Source organism: Excalfactoria chinensis, chromosome 19 (assembly GCF_039878825.1).
Source record: "Excalfactoria chinensis isolate bCotChi1 chromosome 19, bCotChi1.hap2, whole genome shotgun sequence".
In the NCBI taxonomy this organism is placed as follows: Eukaryota; Metazoa; Chordata; class Aves; order Galliformes; family Phasianidae; genus Excalfactoria; species Excalfactoria chinensis.
Genome location: NC_092843.1, coordinates 5,333,498 through 5,344,326, shown reverse-complemented (window position 1 = coordinate 5,344,326; position 10,829 = coordinate 5,333,498). Strand labels below are relative to the sequence as shown.

The window sequence follows — 10,829 nt, the reverse complement described above, 5'->3', positions numbered from 1 at the left end:
TCTGGAGGTGTTGAAGCAGGTCTCGGGTCTCTCAGGAAGCAGCTCTGTGACTCCTGGCCCTGCTCTGAGGTTGGCCTCCAGGTCCAGTGTAGATTTGTGTGACACACCATGCGAACACAACACCGCCCCAAATGACTGCACACGGGCTGAGCCAGGTCGTGTAGGTGGTAAATTAAGCATTCTGTATGTAAATAACAAAGTTAGGGCAAATACAAAATCTGAGCAACGTGAGGAAAACATCCATCCTATGTACATCAGAGCAGTAAGGAGCGATAGCTGAGGGCCCACAGCTACACTCTACAGAAAGTTCCTCCTCCATTTTCACTTCACATTTTTATAGTAATGTTCAGAGCGTTTTTTGAGGAGTGAGAGGGTGTCCTGTTCTTATTTGTCCTTGGAATGACTTTGGCTCAGATCCACAAAGGCACTACGTGTGCCTCAACGCCTTGGTGACCCATAGTTAACAATGGCTGATAACTTTGTAGCTCGTTCATATAAAGGGAGCAACCTGTCTGTCTATGGACTGCTGGCTCATAAGTGGCATAGGAAAGGTAGCAGTAGTGAGTGCCACTCTGCAGTGCCATCACACACAGGCAGTGTCCTGGGACTGGCTCTGTCTCTGCTCTGTGCTGTTCAGAGTTTGGTTCGTTTTCAGCCCGCATGAGAGGAGGGATTGCATTCTTTGTTGTAAGGATAAATGTGGCTTGCAACCACTTTGCAACACTGCCAGACCTGCAGGTGAAACTCTACTTGTTTCTAGCTATGATTAACGGAAGGAACGCAGCCAAAGATAATAGTGAAGGGAAGGACTAAAAGGAGAGCCAAAGCCTGCCTAAATGGCAGGAGGTGGCTACATGTGTTAGCTGGACCGTGACCAAGGCAGATGCAGCAAAACTGAATGGAGATACTAAAAGAGAAATCCTTCAGACTTGCTTTAACTGTTTAGATTCACCTTGGAAATGCCAAGATACCGAGCCAAGTGTGGGCATTGCACAGACCCAGTCAGAGCTCACTGGTGCTTCACCAAGCTTTGTGGCTGGCTTTGATGGTTCGGCTGCTGTACAGGAGCTGAATCCACCGCTTCCAGCAAACTGGCCTCTGGGCGAGGTGAGCACTTGGACTGACTTGGAAGGAAATATAAAAGGTCCTGTCACCAAGGGAGTGTTTCCACGGCCCTCGGTGGCTTCAGAGCAGACCAGCCATGACTGCTGGGGCACATCTGCCTTCTGCATTTCAATAACAAGAAATCAAACCTGATGCATTCAGCTGCACGAGTTAGTATATACCATAGAACAAAGTGACTCAAAGGCAATAAAACTGCTGTTCTAAAACTTCACTCAGCCCTTTCCCTAAAGTTCTCTGTTTCAGTTCTCATTCTGAGGCCAAAACTATGGCCAGGTGTGATCTGTTTGCCATCAGCACAGTCGTGTCCCTCGGAGCCTGGAACACGGATCCGGTTTCACACCAGCAACTGGGCTAAGACTTTTTCCCATCAGAGAATACTAGCTGCATCAAACAATTGATGGAATAATTAGGGTATTACCAAAGTGCTGTCAAGTACAAACAACCCCCCCCAAAAAAAAAACAGACACTAAATTATAACTCCTATCAATCAAGAGATTAAAAAATAATAACATTAATTCAAATAAAGATCTGAGGACTTGACATGAGCAGCACAACTGGGGAAACACCCCCGGCAGGTGGGACTTCCACAGGCAGCACCTGACCTGGCAAGGAAGTACAGCACGGTCACCAGAGCTCATGCAACCTGGTTAACAGCAGAGGGTGAACTGCACTCAGTCCCCCCCCCCCGGTCAGGTTTATCCCCCTAGGAGGCACTGTGTTAATTACAAACATCAAAATACAGCTGCGGAACTGCACAGTGGTCATTTCTGAGCGCTCCCATAGGAGCCGGCTGTAACTGTTCACATAGGCACAGGGAAGGGTAGCTCTGGGGACAGGCTGGGAGCGGGACGTGAGAGGTCATATGGTCACCGAGGCGGCCGGAGCGTTGACGTTGGTGACGGTCAGGTGCTGGTTGTTGTCAGCGGTGCACTTGGGGAAGTCGTCCGTCTTGCAGAGGATCTTGGAAATGATCTTGCGGAAGGTGTAGCGGAAGTCCCTGATCCTGTAGGCGTAGATGATGGGGTTGATGACCGAGTTGGCGTGTGAGAGGATGATGGCCATATACATCACCCACTCCGGCTTGGACTTGGAGAACTCCTCGTGGAAATGAGTGATGCAGTTCAAGATGTGAAGGGGCAGCCAACAGAAGGCAAAGAGTCCCACGATGATGGCCAGAGACTTGGCTGCATGGACCTCCTTCTGCAGCGTGGTCCTGGAGTTGCCCATCAGCTCGATTTGATGCAGCTGCTTGCAGGCCACCATGAAGATCTTGATGTAGATTCCCAGCATGATGATGAGCGGCAGCAGCACGCAGCCGAAGAAGTTGAAGTACACCATGTAGCTCATAGTCACCACGTTCTCAAAGAGACACGAGACGAAGCAGCCGTGGTGCCCTGCCCCGCGCTCAGCCCCTGTCTCGTTGGTGGAGTTGGGACAACCACTCATGGCTTTGTTCCAGCCCATCAGCGGGGTCAGCCCGATCACAAAGGACAGGAGCCACAGCACAGCGATGAGTCCTCTCGCCCTCTTGCCAGTCACCAGGCTGTTGTACCTGCAGCATCAGAACCAGGACAGAGCCATTAACTAAAGGAGCACTCGTGACTTCCCTGCACTTCAAGTCATGGACATTTTGGGAGAGGCCACAACAGCCCCACCTGTACCCTCAGGAACCTCACCTCTGTGATGGCCCCGGGGTACAAAATCTCACCTCTATCCCAACGTGAGGTGATGATGTGTGGAGCTGAGTCACGTACTGCTCCCAAGGGGTGCCCAGCACGACCTTCAGCAGGAGGTAAGGACTGAGAGTAGTGAAAAAAGCTTTGTCGTTGTGTGAGCCTAACCCACCAGGAGGCTACAAAGCACTGCAGGCAGCACCTGGCTCCCAGTGCCCAGCACAGGCACGTCCCAGCCTGCTGCTGGGCTATGGGCTACCTGAGCTCTCACTTGCACTCTGTACTGGGCAGCTAAAATCCAACCAGCATCACCACATGGTCTCAAAGCATCTGTATCACAGGCAGCTTGCTTCAGCTTGGGCTGTTCTTAGGCCTGCAGCGATGCTGGCTGACTGGAGATTGCCACGGGTCAGTAGTGTGATGTCCGTCCCCGTGCTGCCTCATACAGTAACGTGGGAAGTATCTGTGTCTCTGGAAACCACGGATCCTATTAGCTTCCCAAACAGGGCGATTGCTGGCTTACGCATGCCAGGCTGCAGCCCACACAAGCCTGTTGCGGCTGGATAACAAACACCCTGGGAGACTGCTCTGAGCCAGCATCTGCTAATGATGGATTGCTCAGATTTAGAAGTTGTGTCTCTATTCTGAGACTTGCATCCAGGCACGGAGCAGGGAGCCAGGAACACTGGGCTCTTCTCCCTCCTCCTGCCCCCCTCATCAGTGTGGGCAGCTTCCCCTGGCCACCAGGGCTGCTCCTGTGTGGTTGCACAGAGCTGGATCTCTAAGCAGATGCTTTCCTTGGGCTCTCATGAGTTAGAAGAAATTTCAGCCATGGCAGAGGGCTCAGCTGGTGCGGTGCTGAGGGGCACAGAGCCGTGTGCTGCCCTACACCTCCTTACCCCAAACCCTGGGTTAGGAAAGCCAAGTGCTCCCCCAAGCCCAGGTGCACAGAGCAGTAGAATAGCAGGAAGGACAGGCTGGTTGGGTGCAATTAGAACAGACAGCAGCATCAAAGCGCTGCTCAGTTCTCTTTTGGGGGATACAAAGAGCTCAGTAAGTGCCAGAAAGACAACATGAGAAACCCATTATTGTCCTGTCCACTGCCAGCTAGCATCCAATGGCCGACATACATGTCCCCCCTTCCCACACCCCCTTCTCAGTGCTTGTTTACTCTGGCTCCATTACTCTGCTCCTCCTTTCCTAAGAACGCTTGTTCTCATTTTCTTCCGGCCCGTGAGGCGGGGGGGGCTGGATTCCCACAGACCCACAGCTGTGCATCTGAATCACGCTGCCGTCGCCTCCGTGCACGCGCGGCCATTCCCTGCTGGGAGCCACGGCCGCAGGCAGCACAGGGCTGCACACAACACGATGGAGCTCACAGGGCAGCTCTGGGTGCCCCTGGGTGCCCCTGCACTTCCCTCTCCTTATAGCTGGGCAGTTACCAGAGCAGACAGCTGTGAGGACAAGCCCTTTGTTTTTAAAGCCCCGCTCTTGCTTTCAGGAGCTCAACCTGCTCTGAAACCTGGTTTGATCTGAGGCAAAACCCTGGAAGTTTTGGCAGGGTCAGAGCCTTGAGCCGCCATAGACCAGTGGCAACAGCAGCAGCGGCAGTGGCAACTGCAAGGCCGAGCTCATCCCCGGGCACACTGAATGTGAGCAGGCAGTGGGGGGCCAAAGCGTTTCCACACTAAATCCCTCCTTTGCTCTTTTAGGCTTAATATTATCAGGTAAGAAACGATTAAAGTAAATTTACTCGCTGAAGTCTGCTCAATTAATGGACAACAAATATTGAATCTCCTCTATGCTTCTGCCAAAAGGCATCAAGTGCTGCTTTAATGTAAATAACAGCGGAATATTTTAAAATGATTTATTGAGATTAAATAACCCAGCGATGCATTAGTTCCCTTCACACGGGCAGGCACAGTCTCTTTCCTGGCCTAATCAGTGTCAGACTGCTAATCACTCAGCTCCTGCCCGCTGCTGCCCATTGCACACTGCAGGAGCTCCAGTGCCACCCCACCACTGGTACCTGCTCTCAAATAGTTGCACTGAACACCTGAGATCTGAAAGCCACGTGGAGCCACTGAGTGTTTAAATGCTCCTCTTGTGTATGGAACACACCGCTGACGTTGCAGCTTTACCTTTCCCATCAGGAGGAATTCCTCTAATGACAGAGTGCCATGGGGCTGCTGCTGCTCCAAGCAGCTCAATGGGGACATTGCTGCCTTTTGCAGAGCAGAGCCAGGAGCATCCCAGCCCCTGTCCTGCCCTTTGGGTCCCTGGATGGGGCCGTGCCTGCAGTGCTGTGCTGCGTGCCCAGGACACGAGCAGCTGGGAGCTGCAGCACTCATCCCATGCAGGTGCTCCGATACAAACACACGGTGATAATTTACATGTTTCTATTTTAAGTGTGAAGAAAAACACGCAGACACCTCCATTCACAACGCTGAGGGCCGCCTGGCTGCCAAGCATTGTGTCCCCATCAGCCACTCGCAGCTGTACTTTGCATCACGCTCCCTTATGATTTTGTTCTCAGCACCAAAGAAGCAGCGGTGCTGCTGGAGATGACCCAGCAGGCAGCACAGCCTGGCAGGACGTTTTAAATGAACCATAAACTGAACTTGAGAGGGAAGAAACTAAAAAAGCAAAGGAGAAAGCGGTGCTGTCCAACCAGGAAGGAGTTGGCGGCGAGGATGAGAAATCGGATCAGAGTTACAGCATCAGCCGAGGAAGCCGGACATCTGCGCGCGTCCGCATCCAGCGGCAGACAAATCACTTCCTCCTGCATCTGTCCCCATTGTGCACATGGGAAGGCAGCAGCGTCCCCCGCTCGTGCTCTCGGCCTTCCTGCCGGGGGTATGGGGCTGGGGGGGGGCACGGTGAGGGCAGCCAACAGTGAGCGCTGTGCTGAGGACGTGCCCGCAGGTGGCAGCTGGCATTGCAGCATCCCCCGGGCCCGGCTGCAGCACCCTCCCGGCCGTCCTGGGGGTGTTGCTATCGGCCCCTCCGTGCCTGGGGCTGAGGATTTCTCTCCTTGCCAGCCCCCAGGAACGCCTTGCGGTGCAGAAGGGAGATAGGAGCTGTGGTTCCTGTGTCAGTGCAAACCCGTATATAGGGCAGCAGTGCAACCCCTCCCATGCATGGGAGCCCTGCACACGCAGATAGCAGATAAGGGCAAGGTGGTGGAGGGCAGTGAGATGGCTTCTTGTGTAACACAGCAGGGAGCAGGGCTTTCTGCACTGGGGGGTGAGGATGTGGCCATCGCTGTCCCTTGTCCCCTACAGAACGGGGGTACAGCAGCTCCCCTGCTCTCAGCCCCTGAGTGCTTCCCCAGCACCAGACGGTGCTCGCAGGGCACAGCCATACCCCAGGGACACAACGCAGGACGAGGGTTATTTGTGGCTCATTGCAGGCCCGAAGGCAGCAGTGGGATTACGGGGGGATAATCCGCTCTTGGGCGCGTGTAAATTCCCTGAGCCCCGCCAGCCTTCAGCACGCTCTGAGAGCAGATGGGGATGGCACAGCTGGCAGCACTGACCCTGCATGAAGCTCCGCTGGAGCCTTACACCCCACTGCAGGGTGACTGCCACTAGGGTCAGGGCAGCACAGCCCTAAGAGACAGTATATAGCAGCACAAAAATCAACAGAATCGGAATTAACACTATTTTGTTTGGGTTTTTCTTATAACAGATTGAGCTGAGCCCAGCTGAAAGAAGCCCTGAACAACCCCAAGGCTCTGGTTCCTGGCTCAGCCCAGCTCTGTGCCTTGAGCTGCAGCCTGGAAGCAGCTGTGTGCTCCCTGACATCCCCGCTGCCCCCACAGCTGCTCCAGGAGTGCAGAGGTCCCGGGGACAATTCACATCCTGTTGGGATTTTGCTCTTTGCCAGGGAGGGAAGTGACCCCTGAGGTGCAGGAAAAATAGAAAAGTTTGGGACATATTTTAGGAAATCGGACTGCTCACACCTAAAAATAGCTGCTATTTCCCCCTTACACTGGGCACATTCTCCAGGCCTGCTGCACGCTGAGGTTATAAACCAGCAGTAATGGTGTCTGAACACCAACGGGACGGGCAGGGGATGCAGGAGCTGCCACTGCCCCATATGAGCACTGTATGCAGCGCTGCTCGGGGCCTGGGATCCAGGAGCAGGATGGTGCCACGAGGCGACCACAGTTCAGCCAAGGACACCATGCTCTGGCCACAGGTTCCTCTCTGCAGTCTCCTCTGGGCTGCTGGAAACATGGGGGTCAATGTCATCCCAGGGTGAAATGCAGCCCTTAGAGCAAAGCCGGGCTCTGCTCTATGCCCAAGGCTCTGCAGGGCAGATCTGCTGCTGCTGGCCCACACTAGCCACCAGCTTTGGATATTCTGCTTGGGGGAAGCAAGCACTCCAGGACTCAGAGGCGCTGCTGTGTGCCCCAGGGCAGCCCTGATGGGCACAGGGACAACAGGACAAGATGCAGCCACAAGCTGTATCCTGGGGAGAAAGGAGCTGGGAAGGAGCTCAGGGCTGTGGCCACACATGTTGGAACGGTGCAGGGGGCTCCTCGGGAAATAGTAAATTTGAGAAACAAACAAATAAAAAATAGAGTTTCAAGGGACAGAAAGAATTCAGGACTTTGTGGCCAAATCCAGCAAATATTTTTAGCCAGACAAGGGAGGGTTCCAAAACACCACTTTGAGATTCAACAAAACAGTTGTTTTGCTGCACTCCAGGTGGGGGCTCATCAGCTCCTTCTCATGTGCCTCCATTTCAGAAAGCTGCAGCAGAAGGACCAAGCAGCCCAAATGTGACCTGCACGGTGGGTTGGGACCCTCAGCTTCACTGCCACCCCCAACCGCTGCTGCTTCAGTCGCACTGAAGCAATTTGCCTTTTCCCCCATGGGATTTCTCGGTTCAGAACTGAAAAATCCATTACAAGCCTGGCTGCAATGCACGGCCCTGCCTGCAGCCCTGCCTGGCCTCTGTGGGCTGAAACATCCCTTAAATAATACTGAGTTATGGGCAGGCTCCGTCCTCAGTGTCCCTGCACAGGTTTCCAGAGGGAATGTGGTGTGCTGAGCTCAGGTGACGCAGCCTGCAGCTGGGCACCAACCTGTGCTGCACAAATACAGCTTTTCAGCACAGCCCCTAAACCTGCTGCTGCTGAGGCACTGCCCTGTTCCCATCCTTGTAATGGGGTTTTACCATTCTCACCCTACCCAGAGGGGCTCTGCGCTGTCAAAGCCCCCTCTAAGAGCCCCGGTGCCAACAGATGGATCGGGCACCGAAGCATTGCCCAGACAGAGCCCCATTCTGGAGGCTGGGAGCTCAGCAGCCAGAGCCAGTGGTGTGCAAGAGCTGAGCCCTGCTGCCCCTGTGCAACACTCCGCATCCCATGGAATTTCCAGGCTCTGGTGACACACAGACACTCGGGGTACATGCAGTTCCATCACCCAGTTTTGTCATCTGCCCAATGACTAACTAAGATTTGCCCCACACATGGGAGTTGTGTGCTGCAAGGTGCCAGAAGAGGGTGGGAGGGTGGGGTCCCCTAAGTCGCTTTAGGATGAATTCATCACTGGTGCAGAGGAGCCAGAGGAAAGCAGAGCCCAGGGAAGCTGCAGCTGGTGTGGTTCAGCTGAGGTCCCTGTGCTGGAGCTGCCCTGAGCACAGCAACACTGTGGTCCAGGGGCTCACGGGGCTGCATCAATGTCTGATTCTGGGGGAGGGGGACAGGAGGGCAGGCTGACAGACCCTGGCCAGTTGTGCTACAGGCTCCGGTCAGTTGTGCTACAGACTCTGGCCAGTTGTGCTACAGACTCTGGGGTTTTGGTGCACTTAGGGAAAGCACCTGTAAAATATATCTCTCCCACACTCTCCCAGTGCACTGCAACGTCCCACGAACTAGAAGGAAACCTATTCCTGTCTTTGACACAACGCTTGGATAAAAACATGAACTTTGTGTGTCTGAAAACCACAATGTGACCCCCCTGCTGCTCTCCTCCTCACAGCAGAGCTGACAGCTCCTGATAGTCCCTGGTGTGCACACTTGGAAGGAACAGGCCCATGTGTGAGTGCAGAAACACACTTACAGCACCCAGCGCCTGCTGCAACAAACTGCACTTTCTAAGTGGAAAGAGCCTCATTAGATCCAGTCCAAGTTAACGACGTGAAGCATGCAGTGTCATACCAGATCCTAGGGCTGAATTTCATCCCTGCTGAAGGTATCATGACCCCAGCTGGGAGCAGCCTGCACAGCTGCTCTCTATCAGGCTGGGAAGTGGCAGAAAGAGCGGCTGCTCTTGTGCTTAATGAGCCAGAGAAGCCTGGATACCACAGGAATGGGGGCTGTACAAATACCTCCATAGAGGAGCTGGAGCTGTCCCTCACTGCTGCACTACTGCAGAGCCACCGCCGACCCACCCAAGGCAAATAACTTCCAGCAACCAAGCTCACAATTATATCTCTGAGCAAGAGATGGGACACTGACAACCCGAGCCCAGAGCAAGTGATGGCAAATCACCGACACCTTCACCATCATCAGACATCACGGTAAGGTGAGAGGCAGGAAGTTCCCATGGGAGAGGTGGGATGGGGCAACTGCCAGGTGTGGGATCTCTTACCTCAGGGGGATCTTGATGGCCAAGTACCGGTCGATGGCCACCGCCAGCAGGCTGAAGATGGAGCTTTGGGTCAGCACCAGCACGAAGCAGGCGAAGAAGAGGCAGCTGTGAAAATCCACCTGGAAGCCGATGCTGATGGTGATGGCAAAAGGGATGGCCAGCAAACCCACGGCGATATCGGCCACCGCCAGAGACACCAAGAAATAGTTGGTCGCGTTCTTCAAGGTGCTGTTGATGGCCACGGCCCAGCACACCAGGACGTTGCCAGCGATGGACAGCACGGCGATGATGAGCTCCAGCACGATGTAGGTGGTTTTCATAGTGTTCATGGCGAGAGCCCAGGGCGAGGAGCTCCAGCAGTTCACGAGCAGAAGGGACTTTCCGCCGCAGGTACGGGCAGGCCACGGGGCAGCGGCTCCCAGAGCCCAATTCCCATGTCCGGCCCCACCGATGGGGCCGTGGGGGGCCGGAGGGGCGCGCCGAGCCCCGCGCCTCGGCCCCCCGCTGCCCGCAGCCCCAGTCCCCCGGGGGGCATCCGAGCTTCGCCGGCAGCGATCACCGCCCGCCCTGCACCGCGGGGCCCGGCCGCCACGGGGCCATCGGGGCCGGTTGGGACGGGATGGATTGGGACGAGACGGGACGGTCCCTCCGCTCCGCCCGGGGATGCTCCGCCGCCGCCCGCTCACCCGCTCCTTGCGGAAACCGCCGCCGCGGCTATTTCTGCACATGGGGCGAGCGGAGCGGGGCGGGGAGTGTGCGGAGCGGCCACGATTGGCCGAGGCGGGCGGGACCCGGACCGGCACCCCCGCACCGAACCGCACCGCTCCGCACCGCTCCGCCCGGCCCCGGCCGCTGCCCCCGCCCGCCCCGCAGGTGCCCCGAGCACAAAGTTGCCCCCCGACGTTCAGCTTCTCTCGCACCGCATTGCTAAGCGCGTTGGGACACTGCCGCGCCGTGTTGCCACACGGAGAAAAATCCCCACGAACGGCACGATGAGCTGGGGGGAAAAACAAACAAACCGAGAACTATTTCATAAATGATGACGGCACTTCGTCATTCGTGGTTATCACTCAACCCAACGTTCCCTGATGTAAGAAGTGGCAAGACATAACGGTTACCAAAGCCGACTGTTACTCACAGGGCTGCGGGGGCTGAGTGTGGGGCTGCAGAGTGCGGAGCGCACCAAAACCTGGAGGCAATCGCCAAAGCAAAGGGGCTGTCTGCAGCAGTGGGGCTGAAATACGGCACCTGTCCAATAACACCTTTCCACCGCACCTTCTGTATGCCGTGTTTGCCATCGAAACTCAGCCAGAGCTGGGGCTGAGCAATCTGAATTGCTGGGGTCGTCATCTCTGTCCTTCCTGTTGGCTGAGCACTACTGGATGCTGCAGCACTGAGGTGATGTTCAAACTCAGGTCCAGCCATA

General features: G+C 55.4%; 1 protein-coding gene across 1 annotated transcript; it reads right to left on the bottom strand.

Annotated features, from left to right (window-relative positions):
• Nucleotides 1-161: 161 nt before the first annotated feature.
• ADORA2B (adenosine A2b receptor) lies at nucleotides 162-10,376 on the bottom strand. Its single transcript, XM_072353332.1, has 2 exons — nucleotides 9,404-10,376; nucleotides 162-2,677 (listed from the first exon to the last, which is right to left on the bottom strand). Exons 1-2 carry the CDS (start codon nucleotides 10,129-10,131, stop codon nucleotides 1,984-1,986), a joined length of 1,422 nt encoding a protein of 473 aa, XP_072209433.1. The 5' UTR covers nucleotides 10,132-10,376; the 3' UTR covers nucleotides 162-1,983.
• Nucleotides 10,377-10,829: the final 453 nt, after the last annotated feature.

What these genes read in the sequence shown, in the direction of transcription:
- ADORA2B (XM_072353332.1), bottom strand. Translation starts at nt 10,131, where the DNA reads ATGTGCAGAAATAGCCGCGGCGGCGGTTTCCGCAAGGAGCGGGTGAGC. An exon ending in GCCATCAAGATCCCCCTGAG is followed by an intron (nt 2,678 to 9,403) that starts GTAAGAGATCCC and finishes CTGATGCTGCAG; the next exon opens with GTACAACAGCCTGGTGACTG.